A 23775-nucleotide genomic window follows, 5' to 3' on the forward strand; every position below is an offset into this window, starting at 1 on the left:
CTATACTACGGCCCCAATCGTAGAAGGAGCCTCGGATTTCACCGTTTTCCTCAGCTCTACCCAGCTTTTACCTGCTTTCAGGTCATTGTTTGGGTTTCCCAGTATGCAACTTTACTGTTTTGATTCAGTTTCACCACTCTCATCAACCTCCTTCCCAGCAGCAGTAGGCTGCATTTTTTTGCAAGCTCTAATAAACCCACTCTACGCCACCTGCCCATCACCAAGCAGCAGACAGACAAAGCTAGCGACTAGCTGGTGAACATATTATTTCCCACAGGAGTTGATGGATACCAAAAAAAAGAGCTAAAAAGAGAGATAATGCGATAATTCATAACTTTTGCTGAATAACAGCCCTCTATTGAAAGAGAATGGCACATTGAATTTCTAAAGATCCTCTTGAGTCTGCTTTAAAGACATCACCATGCTTATCTGTGACATACTAAAACCATTAACCACCACAGGCTGCTGGTCATACCGGACCAAGTAGGTCCACAGCATCAGATATGTAATTTTACATTCATCGACTCCAAACGAATGCTTATGAAGCTCGTTCAAGTCAAACACGTTCAAGTCAACTTTAAAAGGCCATAATATGTCATACTTGCGTGGTATGTGCAGCTTGTTGTGAAATTCTACCTCCAAGATCATGGTTTTGGTTAAATATTGAAAAGACGGCATCTGCATCCAATTCATTGTTTCCTTAAGCATCCGTCAGCTTAAAAAGACACATCATAATAGACATTCTATTATGATGTGTCTTTTTAAGCTGATCACAGGGAACATTTATTACTGCAGCCGTGCACACACACACACATTGTGTTTGTATAATTTGACCCCGACTATTAAAACACATTACAAACATAAGTAAAACACCATATACCCCAAAGATGAGCTCCGTTTGTATTCCACTCCAGCCTCCAATGCCATCTGTGCGATTTTAAAAGGGCAAACAGCTGTACAGCTCCTGTCATCTGAATCATGCCATAGGCAATCTGTTGTCCATGTCCCCTGAATAAGCTAATTTTAGCCTGGTGAGATGAGATTAATATCAATTTGTGCATGCTCTCAACACCCAAAGGGCTAAAACATCACACTTCACATGGTCACATCCAAACCCACTTGGCATCGTCACGGAGACCCTGCCTGTCTCTTAAAAAACAACTTATTTTACGAATGGGGGAAACAATGAGCAAGTGATTGTCGTATGAAATGATAAAGTAATGACCGGTCCAAGAACGGCTGTAAATATTCATAGGCACATCAGTGATAACAGTGAATAGTCCAAGCATGTATTGGTACCGACACATTGTCTGTGGTTATATTGAGAGCACAAATTGATGATCAATTGTCATGTGATCACAGCAGCCTGAATATTGACCTTCACTATCTGTGTACATGCAGAGGAGTGTATGTGGGCAGCGGCCTCCATGTCTACAGCATGTAAACAATTAACTGGAGAGTACCATGTGCCGAACTGAACTAGAGATTCATTCACAATCTGTACGTTGGAGGATAAACAGTACATGTGCAGTCCTCTTTCCCATTTACTGCAAAGAAGGGCAGTTTAAGAAATTCATAATATCCTGTGATTTTTCTACGTAAAGCTTGAATTGTACTTTCCATGTCTGTATAGCTGCAAATATCCGCATGATGTAAATCGAACCATCTACCATAGATGTTGATTGCACCGGTGCAGTGTAAACAGAATCATCAACTCTTTTATATCAATGCCTCTGTCATCATATCAAAGCTTTCTTATGTAGCTTCTTGTGGTCATACTTAAGGCCAATCTCTTAAAACAATGGGGAGGCCCTACCCAGCAGGTTGGTAAGGAAAGGAAATGAGTGGTTTTCACAAGTTGAATGTAGCTTAAATCAGTGAACGGAGAGCAGAAAAATATATTTGATGTTCAAAAACATGTATTTGAATGAAAATGCTATTTGTTATGACTTTAAAGAATGTGGCTTTTGCAAATGAAATACAGGAAAAGGCAAAAACCAACAGTCAATCGATTCAGATTCAAGTTCTGCCCATGTAGCCAAAGCCGGATATTGTCGTCCAAAAACTATTAAAAACACATCAGTGAGCCACATCATTGCAGTGACATGTTCCTTCATAACATGAACACACACACAGTCATTTATTTTGATTCAATCCCACATACACCGGGCTGCTGCTTGAAATGCTCCCCAGAGCACCAAATGTGTATTACTCCGCAGCTGAAAATAGTCCCCGACAAAAGCTCTGTGTACTCCTTTTTGAGCAACCTTTGCTAAAAACTGCCCAGCTTGTTGACAGTATTGTTTAAACCTATCATCTTACATTTGCTTATTAGTAGTTTGGAGCAGGAGCCTTTTTCCATTTCTTATCTCATTTTTGGAATTATGTAAGAACATTTTCCAGCTGCTGCGATAATGAAATTAATATTCTGGATTTGTCGGCCTGTTGAACTGATTCTTTAAAGGGCACTGACTGCGTCTGATCCTTAACACTTCAGTGCTGTTTGTCTTAAGTGTTTATGTGAGCTTGTTTAAGTTGGAGAAGAGCTCAGTGGATGTACATTTGCTCATGTAGGCGACAGAGGCAGGCAGACAGAGGAGTGCTGAGCAGAAACACTCGCTGGTATTAACAGCTACCACTGCTGCAGCGCCATTGACTCAAGCTAAACACAGCCCTCGGCAGACAGCCAGCTCGGAGGAGTTAGGTGGAGACAGATGGTGAAACAGGCGGATGGGACATGAGGAGAGATAGGTTGACGGATGAATAGGACACAGAAAGAGGCTGACGGACTTAAGAGAGTGATGATGGGCAGATGAAGATGGAAGGAGACAGTTGGCTGGACGGAAAGGATCAGGCGTTTTAGGAAACGAATAGGCCGACAGGTAAACAGGCAGAGAATGAGGCAGGTACAGAGGCACGCAAGCAGAAAGACAGTGAGAGCTGGTGTAGATGGACAGAGGAAGTACACAGTGAGGGGTAAGAAAGTAAAGGTTGATAATGAAACCTGACAAGGAGTGTGTAACTGGATTTTATCATCTGTACCAAGGGCCAATGCTAAAAATCTCCTCCTCTGTACACACAAACTGCTGTCACATTGACATGGCTTCCATGGATCCCTAAAAAGCTTTTAATCAAATGAATCATGTCTAAACTTGACTCAGAAGTATTAAAATAAACCAATTAAAGGCATGTTTAGCATATTTTTCCCCTAATTTGATGAATTTGTCACGTTAATGGTTTTTAAGAACTTCCTCTGTTTAACTTGGAACACGGAGTCACATCCTTAATGCCTCCACTGAACAGAGAGACCTGTTTCCAACAGAAAATACTACCTGGGGAGATCGTTTTCTGAACTGCATTCAAATATCCACGATTTGTAAGCCTGGCCATGAAAGATTATAAAGATTTATAAGTGGGCAAATGGAGCCCCAGACCCCCAGGGGACCCAGACATCTCTGGTTCACTGTGTGTAAATTGGTTTGTCATAGTTTGATTGATAGGACATTTTTCTCAAAAGATACATTGACATGTCACAGTAGGAAAAGCACAGGTGTAAATAATGAAATGAACGATGGCCGAACTCCATTTATCTGCTCCTAATAGTGTGCATGCTGGCTCACTGTCACACTGTCGTGGCTTACTGGGACACTTGAATAGGACAAACCCATTGTATGTGTTGTTAGTAAGACTGTGCTTTCATTAAAATATAAATATGAATAGTTTTAACACCTTTCTGGTTAAAGCTGTAACAACACTGTTTTCTCTGTAATCAGTGCCAAACACCCTGCAGAACAGCTGCACTATACTCATGCTACAGAAGTGTCTCGTGTTTTGCATATAAGACTCTTTAACGCCTTTGTTCATCACCTGTGATATAATATCAGATTTCCACACAGTCAAAGAAGTGAGATGAGTGCGCCCCGGTCATAGCACCGTCATAAAATCCTTGCACCCTATGGAGCGTCTCTCCTGCCTGGCTGCTGACAGCGCTGTTGGCTGAAGTCAGTCACGTTGTGCGGCAGCAGAGGAGGTCGCGCGTCGGCGTCAGGCTCATAAGTAGTTTAGCCGACTTCGCTGCACTCAGCACCGGAGCTGAGGGCAGAAAGGAGTCCTGCCGCCCTCCATTTCCATCACCCCTCTCCTCTCTTCCGTTAAAGTTAGTTTTGTAGAGTGGTAATTTTGTATAATGACGCTGATTTAAATAAAGAGAGTGGACGGAGAGTGCCATGTCTCGAATGATTGATGTTTAGGGGGCATCCCTAGCACACACAAAACCTGGGGCTAGGTATTATTGTAGCACAGTCTCCTAGACTAATGTGTTTTGTCAAATACCTGCTGAGTAAAACGTAGTTGCTCAATGGATTATGTTTAGCGGCAACATTCTTTTCCAATGAAGCCACACAAGTTGCACAGAGGTGGTCAGGGTGGATGGAAAGCACAGGACTGGAGTTTGCATCCTGAGTCCCATGTGTGGTTTGGGTTATTTTTAAATGTGAGCTCCTAAACATAACAATAAAAACTGTTAATCATGCTTTAGCTGTGATCAGATATTGTACTGCAGGAGTGAATGTAAGGAGGAAAGCAAATAAATTGTCAGTGAACATTTTGCAGGTACGTTCTGTATGAACATTTTTCCGCTTGGCAGACAGGTTCATTTAAAGCTTTTCCTAATGATGTAGATATAAAATATAATTCAGGTTACTCCAGCTGTGATGTTACCCAACGACAAAAGATGATATTTTTGATTAAAAAAAATAAATAAATAAAAAATGGGATATACATTAAAGTCTTAGGAAATGCAGTATTAACAGATCTGGTCCCCAAATCCAGGTGGTGCTACAGTCTGAAATAAGGCTTTCTAAAAAGGTTTCTCTCTGTGTGTCTTTCTCTCTTCAGCCCTTGAATACCATAATCTCAACACGTCGATGGCAACCAAGAACTATTGGGTGATAACAGGTAAATTGCTCTTTCACACACACACAAGTGCAACTGGGTGATCTGCGGTAATCAAGAGCCGCATCGATTGGACAAAACAGCAGTTAGTTAAATGCTCTGGCCGTCGCTGTTGTGCAACTCAGCAGAATAGTATCGCTCCACTATATTTTCCTTCCCTCGCCTCCCTCCCTCAACCCCCCCCTACACACACACACACCCCCGGTCGCTCCTTTGCACGCCCGCTCTCGCGCTCTCTGTGCTCAAAGTGTCTTTAGCTGCTCTGTTCCTGGGAAAACCTATTGATGTATAATTCACAGCTTCCTGACTGGGGCAGAGGGAGAGATCACTTCACATCACATCACGGCCGGGTGTGAATGATGCTGAAGTGTTCGTGTGTGTGTGAAGTCCGTCCACTGCTCCATCTCACTTATAGCCTCTAGTAAGATTGATGCAAGCACCTGTGTGTGTGTGTGTGTGTGTGTGTGTGTGTGGAGACACAGTGTGTGTCACTGCAGCTGTAATAAAAGTTTCTGGATGAGCAGTTTTTAAATGGAAAGGATCATCTAATATCCCACTCATCTCCTGTCCCTTGTTTACCTTTCCCTCCTCTCCTCCCTTGTTCTCCTCAATATCAATACTGTCCTGAAATGATCTCCCTTTGATATTTTCTCACCTCCTCCGTCTTTACACTCTCATCCCCTCCTCTCAACCATTTTCTCCCTCCTCCTGCCTCATGCTGTTGCTCCCACCCCATCCTCCATCCCCTCACCCGTCTCTTCTTTCGCCCCTCTTTGCCTGCCTGAACGCCTCTTTACCCCCTAAATCCCTCCTCTGTCCTCTCTCGTCTCCCCTCACAGTGATCCAGGATGTGGACAGCTCCTCCCTGGAGGCCAACTACCAGAGCTTTGCCAGCCTTATGGAGCAGCGGCTGGCAGAACTGTTCCTGGTGGCCGGCAGGCAGAGCTCTCGGACGGCACGCTCTCGTCGGGCCACCACAGTGGGGGGTTATACCGTACAGGTAGGTCATTGTGTGTATTACCGATGGTGGTGATGGGAAGATTGTGTTCATGCTTGTACATTTCTTTGCTTTAAAAGAACCGGTTTGTACCTTTCCAAGCGATGACATCTCACACTCACACACTCACACTCATGACCATGTTAACATGCTGATGTTGTAGCTGGTGTAATGTCTACCATGGTTGAAAGTACAACTGATATTCATGGCTTTGCAGACAGACGGTTCTAAGCGAATTGAAAGTGAATGTTTTACCTGATGATGGTCCAAATGAAAGGTCTCTGTGGACCATCAATGTCTGTAGCATATTTTGTGCCAATCCATCCATCCATTTCACATAAAAAATGAAGTAAAGGGGGTCACCAGGTCAGCAGGATTTGTCCTCCGAAGACCCTCAAATAAAGTTTCATGGCAGTCCATCCAATATTATAACATATAATACCGGAACAAAATTGCCAACATACCGACATGTCGTCTCTAGAACCCCGCTGGGGGCGGAGCTCTTGCATATACAGTACATGTATGCAGTGAGGCTATCTGATGAGTCTGATCGATCAAGGCAAACTATTGGCCCGCGGTGCCGTCTCGAAGGTCAGTGAATATCCAGGACAGCTCCACATTCAGCACCCTGGAGCAGGGACAGTTTTCAACTCTCCTTGTTTGTTGTGTTGAAGAAAGAAGCTCCAAAATCTAGGGTATCACATTAGCCATTTTTTTTTTAAATTGCCTGCAGTGGAGTGCTCAGAAATGAAGTTGTCACAAACATAACATAGAAAGAGAAATCAACATAGAGCTGGAATGATGAGAATTGGTTAATCACTAAGGTCTGTCTCCAGCTTCTTCATTTTGAGGATTTGCTGCCTTTTCTTCGTCTCATGTGATAAAACTGAATATATTTGGCTTTTGGACTGTTGGTTGAACAAAACAAGCAATTTGATGGCCTCAGCTTGGGCTTCAGAAATGATTATGTTCACTTTTTTTCTGACGTTTGAGGCAATATTAGCATTAGATTGAGGTAGTAGTTTGGGATAAAGATTAGGGATTGAATGTACTTGAACTGAAGGTACTCATAAGCACAGAAGGACAGAGGTTGTGTGTTGTTACTTTCGGTATGTGTCACCTCGCTGCCTCGTGTTCCATATTGTGCAAATGAAGACAACGACTGACTCCACCTGGGCCTCATGCCTTACACACCCTCAAGGTTTTATGGGAAGTCACAGATGACCAGTTTTATGGCTGCAGAATTGGAGGAGGGAGAGTCTTACAGGGAGAGCGTGGGGGAAGGGTTGTAGTGAGGGGAGAAAGCATCCAGTCATTTAATAAGACACATCCCTTCTTTTTTATGACAAAATCAAATTACCAGACTTGATTAAACCGTGTGATGTGTTCGTCAAATTAAAAAAAAAAAAAAAAAAGGTGTTTGATGTATGATGAAAGGAAATTGAGATTTCAAGTGACGCAGTTATCCTCGAGTGTCTTCCCCAAGTGTAGTTATCTTGCAGCAAATGGCTCGTCATGATCAAAGCAGTCGAGCTGATTCAGACTTTTGATTGGGCTACTGTAGATACAGCAGAGATTTTTAATCTGCGTGGAGAGATAAAGGATTTTGGCCATAGATGATATATTTTTCTTTAGAATGAGCTATGAGTCTTTTGATCAAATTAGTCCAGAGCTATTATGTAAAGGTGATGTATGTGTGTGTAGTTCGGTCAAAGCCACTTTCATACAAAATGCCGTTGTCAGACTGAGGTATTGGACACTTTATTTGTACTCTTCCAGATGGTGAGCATGCGTCGACTGCCTGGTCCCAAGAACCCAGCAGAGATGACTTACTACGTCCAGCTGAACGGAGCACCCGTCACGGGAACCAATGCTGCCAAGACCCTCAGCAGTCTGGATTCTCAGACCATGGCTCTGACGCTGGGATACTTTGTTCAAGTGCAGGCTGAACGTAAGCTTGTTATCTTACTGTACAGTGCACAATTTTCCTCCAAAAACCCTACATTTCCCAGAATGCAGCGCAGTAGCATCTTTCATCAGACTCCCCTGCTGTCTAAATGCTAAGCTGTTTCCCCCCTGCTTCCAGTCTTTATGCTCAGCTAAACTGACCGGCGGGTGGCTCTAGCTGCATATTTACTGTACAGATATGTGAGTCGTGTCAATCCTCTCATCAACTCAACAAAATGTGGAACTACTGCTTTAACTCCAGTGACTTATTGTTTATATTCATTATTCTAATGTTAATGAACTCATAGTTTATTGAAGTTTATAGACAAAATTTAAATATATACTCTTATTCCCATTTGTTCATGTACTTGGCGCTTTACTCCAGCTATAGAAGTCATTTGCATTAAAATGGGAACAGTACAGCACGTAGACTCTTTTCTGTTTTTCTTTTGCATATTTACACACGTATTCACACATTTGTTTGCATTTAGCTGTTTGCACATATGTGTACATACATATTATGATGCACAGTCAACTCACGGAGCACATTTCTCATTTAGCAGCCATTGTAGAGGCACCACACTGCCGAAAACATTCCCAGTTTAACTGCTCTTTAGGGTTTATCTGCTGAACTCAAGCGTAACAGTCTTGGCTTACCGTGACATTGGGTAGCATTTGGGTTTTCCATAAATTTCCATTCATTTCCATAATGCCCTATGCATCCAGTGAAGCTTTAGAATGTCAATACAAATTCAAAACTTGCAAATTCAAAATCAAAGATTGTCTTTCCTCACCTCTGAAGTTATGTTCAGGAGATTGTTGTTATGTATATGTCACAAAGTAGACTACCTGGTTACCTTTTGGACCCCAGTCTTGATACACACACACACACACACACAGTTCTGGTTCTAAAAGTGTCTTTATATGTCATGAAGAGGCAGCAGCAATTTAACCTGCATGAACAATAATAGAGGGGCAACCTTTCAAAAACAGTCAGCCCGACACTTATTTATAGATTACTGGCACAACCTTCCTGGTTGGGAAGACAGTCTCTTTTGTGGCACGCCGATCCTTTCGTACGCCCTTAGTCCGCGCTCCTTTCTGTCCGATAGTTTGTCGTTTCTCCTCAGAGTCACCAGCTGTGCCTGTCCTGTCCTTTCCAGTCCTAAGCATCTCTCTTCATTGTGTGATGCGCCTCCGGAGTGTTTGGGAAGTGTCTTAATTGCCTTTCAGGCAAAGCAGAAAAAAAGCGACCAAAAGAAAAACACCACACTCCAAAGAATATTATGTCAAGAAGGGTTAGGGTTAGCTAGTGCTTCTTGGCTACACTTTGTTTGTTGTTAAATGGCTTTCAGAGAATGTTCAGCAGGATGTTCGTACTGTTGTTGTTGGAGAAGATAAAGTGCCCTCTCACCTTTTCTCCCTCACATTTCCCCAGAATCTCGAATTAATAAACTGGAGAGATACCAACAACCATCAGCACCCTTTACAGCTCCTCCTAACAATGCTCAAGCTGGAAACTGAACACGGTGTTCTTATAAAATTCATTTAGTTTGCCTTGACGGGCTCAGTGGAAACAAACTGCATTAGTCCTTCAAATGAAAACACATCCCTCTGGAAAACTCTTCTGTGCTATGGGACCTTGAGGAAACGATACTTGAGTGATATTTAAATGGAAGATATTTAAGTGAAAGACTCGTGAAAGGTTCATGCTAATTTTCTTATGTTGTACTTTAAAGCACATTTCTCAATATATTTTTCAAGTCTACAAACAGTACAAATTGTCGGTGACTCAGATGAGTGCATCACCACTTTAAGCTTGTCTTGCGTGCTTTGTAATCACTTGCTTAGTGGCTAAACTGCTCAGGACTGATTGAACGCACAATCAACAACTGACGGATAATATTTGTATGTTTGTAGCCGTGGTAAAGACGCCGCCCAGCAACCTGTGGATCATGGCCGTTCTGACGCCTCTCTTCCTTTTGATGGTGGTGATCGGCATGGTGGCCTTCATTCTGTGTAAGAGGAACAGGGTCATCTTCAAAACTGGCGCCTTCAGGACCTTCAAAACCCGCTCCAAGGTAAGACTTTCAAACTTAGCCATCCAACTTTGTCCCCTTCTCCTGCTTTCGTTTACTGCCTATTTCTACTCTTTGTTCTCCCTGTTCTTCTTTTTCTTCTACTATTAATAGAAAGCAGCTGTTGGCTCACTCTTGGGGAGTTAAGTCTCACCCCAAAACGTTCAACAATCACTGCTTCACCTAAACCTGTCCCCCAAACCAATTTGACAGCGATTTCAACGAAGACTACATAACCCAGTTCTGAACGAGTGACGTATCGCACAGAAAACTGATTGTGTTAACTTGTTCCTTCAGGTCAGAACAATTGAATCCCGTCTGTGCAGGCCTCACTCATCTGTTTTCTTGCTGCCCAATAGCCCGTGGTTATTGCTAATCATGCATGCTGCAAAGACTAATCGGCCAAGAAGAAATGGGCCGGGCTCAGTGTACTGGAAGCGAACCTTAGGGTAATGTCGGCGCTTTCACAATAATAGCGTTCACTCCACATCAACTCATTTGAGGTTAAATAAAAATCAATCCTTTCAAATGAGCATGTGTGTAATAGATTGCCACCAGCTGGTTTGATCGGGTCAGACTGTTCTCCTGGACACCGTGCGGCGCGTGACGCCAGAACAACAGCTGCTTGTGTCACTGTAGTCAGTGAAGTGGTAAACAAGCCATAAGCTGGCCAGCCTCATTTGTTCTGAAGAGGCTATTGACGGGGCTCGGCTTTGTTCAGAATTCCATAATCTTGAAGTGTTTCACATCTGATATCGTGATTAGACTTCTACTCCAGTGGGAATTCCTGTCATTGGCTGCACTTGCACTGAATGACCCGCCTTTTGACCACACTCTGGTTGGGGTCCTATTCAGGTCAAGCAGTTCACACAAACTTTTGATACCCAGCAAAGGAATCTCCCTAATGCTATGAATAAACCAACACACAGAATATTTCTGTCTCCAGATCAAAGACGACTTAAAAGCTTTGACCCTCACTAAAATATTCCCTCCTCGACTGAGCAGTAGTAGAAAAAATCTCTGCAAATATCTGCACAATGTTTCTGATGCTTCCCACAAATATCCTGATGGAGCAGTTATACCTTTGTAGGCTGACATCAAAATGTACCCATAATGCTGTGCTGTTCTGTGTAAGCAAACCAAAAGTGAAGCAGTAGCAGATGGTGTAGCTGATGCTGTACGAGTAGCTGTAAACTGGGCATTGTAATCAGCTTCCTGATACTCTTAATTTGATCAAACCCGAATATGTTAACATGCCAAAACAAAGTTACATGAATCACAGAGAAAGCTTTTGAATGTTTCCACTCTTTATCCTAAATGCTTCATTTTGACACCAGTTGAACACAATTCATTTGAAGCAAAGTGGGCAACACGTATTTTATACTGGTTACAACTTGAATCTTATTTTCATAGTTTTGACCATCATATCTGTCAATTATGATACTGTAATACTGTGTGCTTACCAAGCTGCTGAAATCTGGGAACACGGTGACCTTGTGACTGACAGGGAAAGAAATAAGAGCAGACTAGTTCTTAACAAGCAACACCAGTTTAGCCAGATTATATAAACTACTTTATTTTGAGGTAAAACCAAAAATTAGCACACCTGAAATTGTTGACAACTGTGTAATAACTGCGCACCAAATGTGGATTCATCCGCAGATGAAAATAGTCCCCCAGCACTATTTACTCCACATGTTACTGTTGCTAACACCTACAGTGCCCAGATGTTTTGGGAAATCACTGAGCCTTTTTTAATAATGAAATTATGTGTCTGTTATGGTCTATTCGTGAGATTTGTCAACAATGGAAAAGAATTACCTTCCACTTTATCCTTTAAAACCTGTCTGATCGACTGCTCGTCTCTCTTGCCGTCTTGAAGCTGCCAATGTCAACTGAACTTGCCAGGTCTCAGCCATTCATTTGTTGAGTATAATGCTATAGGAGTGATGGCCAAACTATGAAAATTGGACGCATCCTATCCTATCTTTCCCATTCTTTCTATTCTATTATTATATTAACCCCTCTGACTCTCTCCCTGTTTAGACCTCATATCGAAGGGAGGGCAGTTACCACCACCAGGTATTCCCTAAGACACTGGTTGGGTGGATTACTGACTGACTGAATTAATTCATGTATTAATGGATGAATGCGTTACTGCTTTGTTTGCTGATTTTGACTGTTTTGATCAGCTCGTGCCTAACTGCCTTGTTGGCTGCTTATTTCTGTATGTGCTGCCTGTCGTTGTTGCCGGGTAAATTCGTGCATGTGGCTACTGTGCTGTGGACATGACTTATTCCAGCATCCTCATTGGCTATGGAAGATCAATGGGGGGAGAGGGAGGGGGTGTAACTGTAACAGGGGTGTAAAATTCACAAGCACGTTCCTTGAGATTTAAATTGTTTTGGTTTGAGTCGATCGGCTGAATTAACAAGGAGGGGCCAGCTCGTAAATACAAGCAAATGAGCTCAATTCTGCCAGCCAGAAGAAGCCATTTTTAAACGGGGCTCATAAACATGAATAGCGGAAAGGAAGCTCAACACCTGTGAACCAAAGCAATCTATTTTTATTTTGTAGCATCCATAAAAAAGTGACTCAAGCTTGTGTCATCAGCCTAGACTGCCTCTCTGCCAGTTCCTTTCCCTTTCAAGCCAGTCGTTTTATCCTCTCAGACGAAGCCACTCTCAACCCACAGTGGCTCAGCAGGATCCCTACACGGACCCCCAACCCAATTCTTTTTTTTCATATGAGGCTCTCCACTGAATTATGGGGGCTACTTTATCATGGCTGGACCCAAAGAGGAGCTGCAGTGGTCACAGATGACGGGAAAAAAAGAAAATGCTAAAACGCTTTGAATTACAAAGAACCGTGCAGAAGTCGTCCCCGTGGCGACTGTGTCTGTGGTGGAGCATGTCGGCTGATTTGCAGGTTATTTTGATCCTGCGTTTCTCGTCCTCATCCTTCACGATGCAAAGTGAAGCTAGTGAAGGAAGGATGTAGGGATGGGTAGACGGGACACTTCTGGCGGGTAGTGGAGCTGGTGTAATGTAAATATGTGTACATGATCTGTGTGTTGTCCCTGCTTTACTGCATCTCCTTATACTTATTACATAAACATTTTAATTTCCCAGCTACAAGGTTTTGTTTGCTTCCACAATCGCTTGTAAACATTTAATATTACTTATGTTATGTTTTACGAAAGAGCGCATCAAATATTAAAGAGTCCCGAAATGAGTATCCAGTGGTGTGGTGTGCTGTGAGGCCACAATCACTGTTCTTATCCACAGTCGTATTTACCCTCGTCCTATCTCAAGCAGTGGCATGCATGAGCAAATGAGATAAATATTTCACACAGGGATTTAGTTTGGGAAAAGCTTGTGGCAATGTGGCACACTGTAGTTAAACACGTCATTAAAGCATAGGTTTTCAATACCCACATGTACGTTGAAAGAGTTACTGGTCGCTGTAATTGTGTCCATACTGGCTTGCCTTATCAGATAGTAAACACTGAGAGATGTGACAGGAAATGAAAGAGGGGATGACATGGAACAAAAACCCCCGTCTGTACCCAAACTGGGGGACGTTGCGATTACATGGTCAGCATCTTAGACCCCTAAGCCACCAGGATACGCAAAATGACCCTTTCCTAAAAGTGATTCTGGTATTAACATGTGACCTGTGTGTAGTCTGGATAATGACATCCAATTCATGGGCCTTTGCGTTTACACCTGGTTTTGATAAGTATTCTCTTTGTCCCGATTCTGCATCATAATAATCACATTTTCATGAGAAAGACTTGCTAACTGCTGACCTTTCTGTTCTTGCTGGGTGGATCTTTTTTCTTAAGAATGTGTTCACCCTGCACGGATTGAATGTACACTTGAGACTGAGATGTGATCACAATGCGAGCCAGAAAACCTCCAGGTGAGGTCTGGATGATCCGCATTCTGATCACAAGGCATCCTGTGTGTATTTAAACCTTGCAATAGCATGTTTTTGCATATCCAGACAGATTATCCAGATGATGCCAGGTGTAAATGGGGTCTGTGTCAGAAACCCACCTCAGTGACTTGTCATATGACTACTAACCAGACCTAAGCAGAGTAATAGACTCCTCCACTCCTGCATGTGTGTGTGATCTGCTCCCAACCCACTCAGCTATCAGTCACCACGCAGGACAAGCTAAAGCTGCTGATCAATACTGCGGTTTATTTCAGGTCTGCATGTGTGTTTAAGCGTTAAAGAGTGATTCTGCAGAGTCCGGCTCACTTCATCGCTCTGCACGTCTGCTATGCAGCCGGAACGTTTTTCAAAATGGCTTTTACTCCCTCTGTGCCTTCTTGTATAGGCGTGAAAGCCTCAGATAGCCGGCTTCCGTGTGGAGTACAATAGAGGTGGAATCAGCAAAAGTAGAGGCAATCTATTTTTCATTTGTATGGCTGTCAATGAAAGTACAATGCAGTGGCTGCCATTTAAAGGACTCATGGTGTTTTGCATCGGGTGCCTCAACCTGCCCCAGGAGGAGTTTATCTAGCTGGTGCAGCACCATGCTGATGTGCACCACAGTCTACCCCGCTGCGTTTTTTTATTTACTTCTTAAATGTGCCCACTCTTTGGGATGTTTTTTTTGCATGCAGCTCTGTGGTGCAGCTCTGTGGTGCGCCTCTCGCCATTCGTCCTGCTAGAGCTGAATTTAAATCAATATGGCCACAGGGGGAATAGAGCATATCTCATCCATCTGCTGTACCTCATCAAGCTGCTGTTGGCTGTTGCTCGGAGTTAAAATTAGACAAGAGGAGAAGCTTCTGTTTGATAGTGCAGGCAAGTGCGGATAATTTGGTGGTGCAGCGGGGTCGCGCTCACAGCCACTTCACATGACGTCTTTAGGTACAAAGAAACGGTCGGCCCACATGTCGCCGTCTTCCCCTCTCTTCTCTCTTCGCTCTTTTCCTCCGTCGCCGCTCTAAGCGGATGTGTAGAAAACTGCCATCCATCTCTGACAGACTGATCAGAGGCTCGCGCCTGTCCACAGCCAAAGTCTTCATTAAACTGAGCCGCTCGCGCAAGATGAAAGATGGCCATTTGTTAAGTCAACGCACTGTCAGTGGACAGTGGATGAGAGCGGGAGATCGTGGTGGAGAACGAGACGGAGGATTAGAAAGGAAGAAAAAGAGGCCGAGACAAATAGGAAAGAAGGATATGTGAGTGTGAAAAGAACAGACAGAGAAAGACAAAGACCTTGAGCCAGTGCAGCAAAACACGAGTCGTGAAATGTCAGGCGCACTTTTCAAGGTTACGCCCCTCGGCCCTGTCATTTCTGAGAATCTATACTGTCTCCGTGCATGACAGCCGTTACCCATCAGCCACTGAATGACGCATCTTTTGCTGTCAATGTGCAGCGTGCGTCAGGTCGCCGCTCTCAGTTCAACGCCCCTGACACCACATCTAATGTTTGCTCCTCAATAATCCATACACATAATGCATATTGGTGGAGGGATGTATTTGGAACAGCACATTTAATTCACCACCTCACTCGCCTGCTGCCCTTTGTTTGCTCTTCATGAACACACACTCACACACAGTCGTGTTTCCATCACTTCAGAGGACATTACATTGACTCACATTCATTTCATTGCCTAAGCCTAACCCTTACCTTACTTCATTTTATAATGATTGTAATGATTAAAGATTTACATTATGGGGAGTTACGTTTTGTCCCCAAAAGGAAGGCAAGTCCCCCACAACATGAGTAATACATGTCCACACACAAACACACAAACACACTCACAACTTATCTCCCCCCAACCTGAACAGCCATAGGCAAATGAATGCACTCCCCATACATCTTTCACACGATAGTCACAACTGTCATCATACATCACTTCATTGGGTAGAGGATGCGTGCAGACACACACACACGCACACTCAATCCATATATTCATGCCATGGTGAGAGGGCCTCTCCCCACTCTCTCTCTCTCTAATGTGTGAATGCTTTATGAGCATGTATCAATTTCCTGACACTCATCCACTGGCTGCAGCCACGTGTGTTGGAGCTGGCTGATGGCACAGCGGTGTGTATGACTGATGAATTATTAACAACGCCGTCAGCCGGATGCCCATGCTGCCTAACCTCACATGCACTCAGAATTTAACATGCATCATCAAATGCATTAGGCGTCCCATTTTAGAGCCGCTCAAAATAGAAAAGGGGAGGCAAAAAATCAGGGTTTCGTCTGCTTTGTTGTGTAACCTAAAAAGGGTTTTTCCTCTCCTTTTTTTCCCCCTCTCGTTCTCTATTCCGTAAATTGAAAGGCATTTAGTTATACAAAGAACGTGTCCGGGCCTCGAAGGCTCAGCAAAACGCGTCTTCTGCTGCCTTTCTCTCTTTGTCTCTTAAAGCCAAAACCCCTGACTTCAAAGGTGCCGTTAAGCCCTATTATTTATTTATTTATTTCCCGCAACTTTTTCATTATGCCAGCCGTGGTGTTTGGAGGCTGATAAAAACTGGTTCAGGGAGGGAGGTCCATCCAATTACCTTTTATCTGAAATGGAAGCAACACTTATCTGGAGGTTTTTCTTTAATATTCAGGGGACCATGTCATGTTAGCTGTAAGCAACTCTGACAACCGTTCAGCCATGTCGAGCTGGGCTGAAAGTCTAAATGCTGCTCTTCATCAGATCGGAATTACCAGTAATTATAGACTTAATCCATTTGTTGACTGGTTTATACTGCAAATGAAGACACAAAGGCCTGTGTCAGTGTTGTACTATTAAATGTTATATTATTGAATTTTTTTTTTTTGCAATTATTTCTTTGATATTGAGTTTTAGTATGAGTAAGTCCACAGGTAGATGCATAAAAGTTCATGACTATATGCAAGTTTTACATTATGCCGTAACCACAGCTGCAGATTGTTTCCCTTATCTGTTCCCCAGACCATCCCACAATTGTTTGGGTTGCCCTATTGGGGAAAAACTAGTACCCAAATTTATATAATTTTATAACCAACCAACCATTCGAACCAGACAGAATGCTGTTACCATAGAGAACTTGTTTTCATACAGCTAATCAGATAAGAATCATTGTTCTATCATCATTCAGACTGACTAACTGCCAGACAGCCACCAAAAACAACCCTGATTGGCTTTCCTACTAAAGTCGACTTCTTATCTGACTTATAAACATGAACAAGCAACTAAGCTAACACAACTATATAGCACTGCTAACGTTAATTCACAGGCTAGTTCAGACAGCTTAAAAACGTACCTACAAGTGTCATTTTGTTCAGTTTAGTGTGGTCCTTACTCTTCAATACCACTGCTAACAAAACCCCTGTCTCCTCGTGCCTTGCACACTTCAGCGCAAGTTTGTATACTTTGGTTCTTGTGGCCACCCATACCTGACACCAGAGTTGGGGCAAGTGTTGTGAATCTACAGGGTCTTATTTTGGGAAAGGGACACATTTCTCGCACTGCATCACCAATTTGTGATATAGGCTGATTTAAATGGGATTATTTTTATGTAAAATAATGCCTGATTCATTCTTAGAAACATGAAGATTTTCTGGAGAAATTGTAATTTAGGATTTTCTCAAAATGTCTTGGGAAATAACATTTGCACTATGTGCATCTGTCTGCTGTCATGTGCTTTGGTTGTTGAATTAATCTTGTGGCTCCATACCAATTTCAGAATCAGAATCAGAAATACTTTATTGATCCCCGGGGGGAAATTGTACAATTGTATCAATTTGAGACCCTCTTGCCAACATTAGGTGCAGCTTGCTATACTTTGCTATGCTTTTTGGAACCATGCATCATGGCATACGTTTTGTTTTGTGGCTGCTTCATCACTCATTGCTCATTATTGTGGGTTATAAATGACATTGACGTACAGTATTTCCCTGACTTGTGCTATGTAGTAAAGATGAGAAACTATACTGTACTAGGTAATACTATTGTATATTGTGTTGCCTTTTTGCTGTCTCTGCATGTGCTTTATGTCCTGAAAACTGCTGCTTGTTTTATGGCATCAAGTTGCTGTTGGTCCAATCCAATCCTGACCCCTGGTGTGTGTTATCTTTTCCCCTGCCAGCCTGTCCAGGGCTTTGACTACGCCAAGAAGCACATGGGTCGGACTGGTGATGAGGCCATCTCCGTTACCAAGGAGACACTGGTGCTGGGGCTGCCTGTACGAGATGCTCCACTGTCACTGTCATTGGATAAGAAGGTCCACCAGGATGGGACCGCCAGCAAGAGGCCTCCATCTGCTGACATACACAAAGGAGGGTAAGACAGTTACTGACTCATTTATTTGCTTGCATGTTTGCTTAAAATGGATTTATTTTACTTATTTGTTTGTTTTGGATCAGTTTTGTAAAGACATTGACCTCATGTCAAACTTTGGATATCAACAAGTCATTGTGACACATCAGATATGTTGGATATGATAAAATGTGGTCTTTGGGCATTATTTGTAGGTCAGGACTCTAAGACGCCCTTTACCTGAATTCATTTGGGCGCGGTACTGGTCATAACTCACACAGATAATGTGTAGTAATAGTAGTAGTAGTAAAGGTGGTAGCACTGGTAATGTGAACCCTTAAATATTGAGGGGAATTGTTCTGCTTTAAAAGGGCCAAATTTTAAGCAGCATTAATCACGCTAAATCGCTCGGTAGAGCTGAGGGGAACTGCAGAGTTGGGTGATAACTCTCGGTGAGTTTGTCACAATTTTCATTGTTAAAGACAGACTCCTACATTTTTATTCAAATCTAATATTAACTGTTTTGAGTTTCAGAAAAACTGATCTACACAACCGTGATAGATGCCAGTTAGAGACTGGGGCAAATAGACATTTTAACATACTGCTGACATCATAATACATAATTCACCCCAAATGTGGATGTTTAGGCAAAGCCTGCTCATTCAAAGCATCCCTATAGCGTGTGATTCTGCACCAGTACAGAGTTGAATTAAGGAGCTGATCAGACAGATTGTTCCCAGCTGGAAGCCTCGCGAAGGGGAACCTCAAAGTTCTCGAGCAGCTGTTTCAGTCAGCGAACAAGCCAGCGACAAAAAACCCTGAGCTTTGCAGGAGGACCAGACATCAGTTTTTGTTTGTGCATCGCAGTGTTAAGCCAGAGAGAAGCCCACAGTAAGCAGTGCAAACTCTGACAGATTGACATGATCTGAAGATAAGTCCAGTGTTAACGAGGAGCAGTTTAGAGACATTAAGAGGAGATTTTAACAGTGCTGAGACCAGTACACGGATGCAGTGCACTGTTGAAAGAGCGAAAGAACACACGGAGAATTTTAGCAAGAATACAGCCACAGTAGTTTCGAGCTGTGAACAGCCTAACACCTATCTGAGCCATGGTCTGACACATACATCCTAGTGGGCCGGAAATGTTTCTTGACGATTTTACTGCAGTGATTTTAGATAAGAATAGACAGAGATTATCAACAAATTTTGGATGTAAGATCCTGCTGGGAGTGAGGGGGTTATGGCTGGGGATGATGCAAATTACCGGTTTAAATGATTCAGGCCTTATGATAGATCAGCTGACAGGCTGGACGCTGGAGTATCTCACATTCTCCTCTAGTCATGCATATTGCATTGTCTGGCAACTGTTAGTATCCACTTAAACAGCCCCAGCCACTACAGCTGCAACGCACAAGCTGCGTCCAACAATAACTGTCCTCAGAAAGTGATTGATCAGTTGGAGTGATATGTTTTGAGAGACGAGTGTAAAGGTCTGTCTCAGTAGGAGGTGGAGGATGGACTATTTGTAATGGTCAACAGTATGTGTCAGAAGATTTACATAGAGGGAATGTAATCAATTATGAATACATGATTTAGATATTAATAGATACTGCCCTCTGAACAGCATCTGAATTTTTGCTGTTGAGAAAATTTACCTCAGAAGGCACACCACTTCTCAGAGTCGTAGCTCAGTCAAATGGAAACACACAAACTGCTACAATCAGCAGAAATAACTCCTCATAGATACATACACACCCATGAATCAGTTTTGAAATCATATTAAAAAGTAGCTCCTTATAACTTCAGATCTTGTCACACAGTCGTCACATTCATATTTGAATTTCAGCATCAAAGTAATCCAGCTGATTGTTGTCTGTGCAGCATGAACAAGCACTGGTGGTAGCAAACGCAGCATGACTTCCCATGATTCCGATTTTATCCAAAATGTAAGCAGGTTCATATTTAGTGAGGTTCATCCTCAGTAACTCTGTGACCAAATGTGTTGTACAAAAGCTTGACTGATGTTGCACAGGTGTTATTTTTAGAACATAATGTAATAAACCCGGGCAACTTGTGCAACTTAGCAGTTGAGGGGACATTGCCACACTTTAAGTGCATGCAAAATGGCCAAGAGAGGTTTTGCATAGACACAAATCAACTGGACCCCCTCCCCTTGCATACACAACTTAAGTTTTTTTAAATATGCAATATGGCCTAGTGATTATGGCACTCTCTTCTTGTTAGTTAGTTCTCGTTTTGTTTCTCCCATACACAGCCTCCAGTTTTCAAATCATGCAAAAAACGTATTATTTTCCTGATTTCCAACAACTTCCTCGCCCCTTCTAGTGTGACTCTGAATACTGATACAGATGCAGCAGTATTGCATAGCTGGGTCAAGATCGTTTTAGTCGTCATTCAGGACAGAACAAACCCATATTCACCTCCTGAAGCTGAGGTGATTCTGTAACATACAACAATAACATTTTTGGACGAACGATTTCGTCGACATTTTCATTAAGGAGAGAAACTGTGTCCTCTCATTAGCAAGAATTACCCGCACTGGATTTTATACACCCTGCACACTAATGAATGTCAAGCCTGTGCCTCTTGCCCACGCATTTTAAATATGCGGATGACATGGAATTAGATGGTTTCTTGCTGCCAAGTTCTGCACCCCTGACTGACTTTCAGGAAATAAATGACTTACAAATCCATTAGGTAGTATGCAGATAATTATCTACTAATAATTAGAATATGTATGCAAAATAATTTGTCTTGCATTTCAGACATCTGATGTCCCTCTAAACCAGAACAATAACGAGTCGGTTGAGGAGCAAACAGAATACAGAAGTGCTGGTATCTTACTTTTACTGTAAGAGAAGGTCAAAAGTTAAGTGAAGGATAATAGAGTCGTTTTAGAGGTCTGTGTTAGAAAGTGTAGTCTGTGCTTTTGGAAACTCATGGGATGAGACAAAATTCCAGCACACCGATCAGTTATCGGCTATACATACACATCTCAAGCCTGTTGCAAGAAATCATGGTGTCCTGTTTGATAGCATCATTTGTGTTTTGAACAACATATCACAAAGCTTGTCCAATCATGTTTTTAATCACCTTAGACATGCAGAAAAAATAAGATCTACGAGATGTAGAAAACAGTTGTACACGCTATTATCTCTTATTGCAACAGCCTCTCATCTGTTTTAGGATTGATTTTAAGATCTTATTGATTACCTTTAAGGCTCCTCACCTGGCTCCAGATTATATATTAGACCTTTCAGTCCCTTATGAAACCTTTGTCTTTAGTTTGAGATCCTCGGGCGGTGGTCTTCTGTCTCTTCCGGAGTCCAGCCTGAAAACTAAAGAAGACAGAGCTTTTGCCATCAGGGCCCCGAGGCTCTGGAACGAAATGCACGAGGAAATAAGGCTGCCCGTACTTTTATCGGAAAGCATATCCTGATTTTATCAGAGTTGCCTGTTTGTTTATTTCTTTTTCTCTATTTGGCATTTAATTTAGCTTTGAGTCTTTTTCCATATATTTTATTTGTCTTTGCTATTCTGAATGTTTTCTACTCTAATCTCTTTTGTTATTGTCTTCTATTTTTATGCATGAGCGATGAATATGATTTGTAAACATCACATAGTTTTAAATGTAATTACCAAAATGTGCAAAACAGTCTTATTCCCAATAGTCTTCAGTAGGATTATAAGTTATAATCTGTTCTGTGTATGAACACAGAAAATATTTGGAACAGAATGATGAAAACACTTTTTTTTTTAACTTTTCCGTCGCCCGACACAAACGCTGTACTACAAGCTACACCCACGCACCCACCCACGTTCAACGGTGACACCTTTCCTTAAGGAGAAATGCATCATGCCTCCTCTCACAGAAATGCAAATTCAGAAACACCCACACAAGACAGTGGCTCATATTTACACACTACTAAACCAAACTGAATGGAGGTGGGATTAGTTGTGCTTTGCTTCTCGAGGATGATAAACACATGTGTATTTATAACCCTGGCTATAGCCATGCCAGAGGGAGCCATTCAGTGTAACAATGATGACAGTGTAAAATGCCGTAAGAGCCGGCACAGTGCGATAATCAGCTTTACCAACCCGTATATATGCACACATACATACACTTATGGGGAGCCAGTTTTCAAAGACGGTATCGTAGATTGTTCAACCACCTGGGTGTACACTAATTAGAAAATGAGGCAGTATCTCATCCTCTAACCAGTGCGGTATGGAGGGCAATGGGATGAGAGAGGGAAACTTCACACCAAAACAGCAACAAAGGATGCAATTATGCTTTATAGTGATAACTGAACACAGAACAAGACTTCTGAAAGGTTTTCTCTTTTCAAATGCACGGGCACAAGCGGCCTTGGTGTGATAAATCAGAAGCAAAAAGGGAGATAAGAAAAGTGTTCATGGCAGGAAAGATAGATGACTTGGGCAAGCAAACAAAAAAAAAAGAAGCTGTGTCTGAAAGTCACTCATTAAATAACCCCTACGTACAGTATATTGGACACTCAGTAGGTTGCTCCATAGTGAGGAGATCTCAGACACTTGTGGATTGCTGCAACTATAATTTGACATCTGTAAAATTACCAATTTCATTTATGCCCAATATTATAAATCACAATTTTGCAATTTGCAAGGGGCTTTACAATCTGTGCAGCATACAACACCCTCTGTCCTTAGACCCTCGATTCAAATGAGGAAAAACAAAAAAAGAAACTTTTAACAGGGAAAAGAATGAAAGAATAGAAAGAGAATAGATTCACAACAGAAAATCATAGTATATACAATTATGATGTCGAAATGTAGATTGTAAAACATGAGTGAAGAGGATACCTTGCCCACATTTCACAATCAAATGGCTGACCGTAGATACAGTATAGTGCATGATATAGCAAGTAGGGAGGGATTTCGGACACAGACTGAGAGTCTACAACTACACTAGTGGCTTTGTGAGGCTGTTCTGAGGCGCAGTGCGGCTGAGAGCTAAATGCTAACATCAACTTGCTCCCAATGGCAATGCTAACATGCTGATGTTTAGCAGGTGTAATGGTACCATCACCATTTTATTTTAGCGTGTTACCATGCCGACATTTGACAATTAGCAGTAGACACAAAGTACAGTTGAAGCTGATGGGAATGTCTTTAGCTTTGCAGGTGTTTGGTCACGAACCAAAATATTTGGCAGATTGAAATTTTTTACCCAAGAGGAAAAGTTAAGGGATCACCAAAATGATCACAATTCATTAAGTGGGGAACATGGATGTCGGCACCACATCTGTTTGTTCTTGAGACATTTCACTTGTCTGCTTACATGGCTAAAAATATATAAATAAATTCACTGTTTAATGAAGTCACTTCAGTGTACACTTCCAACATACAATTTTAAACAAAACATATACTGTAATCTAAAAAAAACCAAGAATGCAATATATTTACTGTCTGCCACTTTATTTAAGTGTCCAAATTCTGAGTGTGTAAGCCTATTATATAGTGCCCTCAAAAA

At 42.2% G+C, this 23775-nt stretch overlaps 1 protein-coding gene across 1 annotated transcript in view; it reads left to right on the forward strand.

Moving 5' to 3' along the window:
* Nucleotides 1-23775, forward strand: part of kiaa1549la (KIAA1549-like a) — a 90463-nt gene that overhangs the window by 48515 nt on the left and 18173 nt on the right. Inside the window, exons 8-13 of the mRNA XM_070907826.1 lie at nucleotides 4897-4956; nucleotides 5793-5953; nucleotides 7730-7901; nucleotides 9818-9978; nucleotides 12022-12057; nucleotides 18070-18263. Of these exons, the coding sequence (XP_070763927.1) occupies nucleotides 4897-4956; nucleotides 5793-5953; nucleotides 7730-7901; nucleotides 9818-9978; nucleotides 12022-12057; nucleotides 18070-18263 (784 nt within the window). The remainder of the gene's footprint in view (nucleotides 1-4896; nucleotides 4957-5792; nucleotides 5954-7729; nucleotides 7902-9817; nucleotides 9979-12021; nucleotides 12058-18069; nucleotides 18264-23775) is intronic.

The sequence above is a fragment of the Enoplosus armatus genome, chromosome 6 (assembly GCF_043641665.1).
Source record: "Enoplosus armatus isolate fEnoArm2 chromosome 6, fEnoArm2.hap1, whole genome shotgun sequence".
Taxonomy (NCBI): Eukaryota; Metazoa; Chordata; class Actinopteri; order Centrarchiformes; family Enoplosidae; genus Enoplosus; species Enoplosus armatus.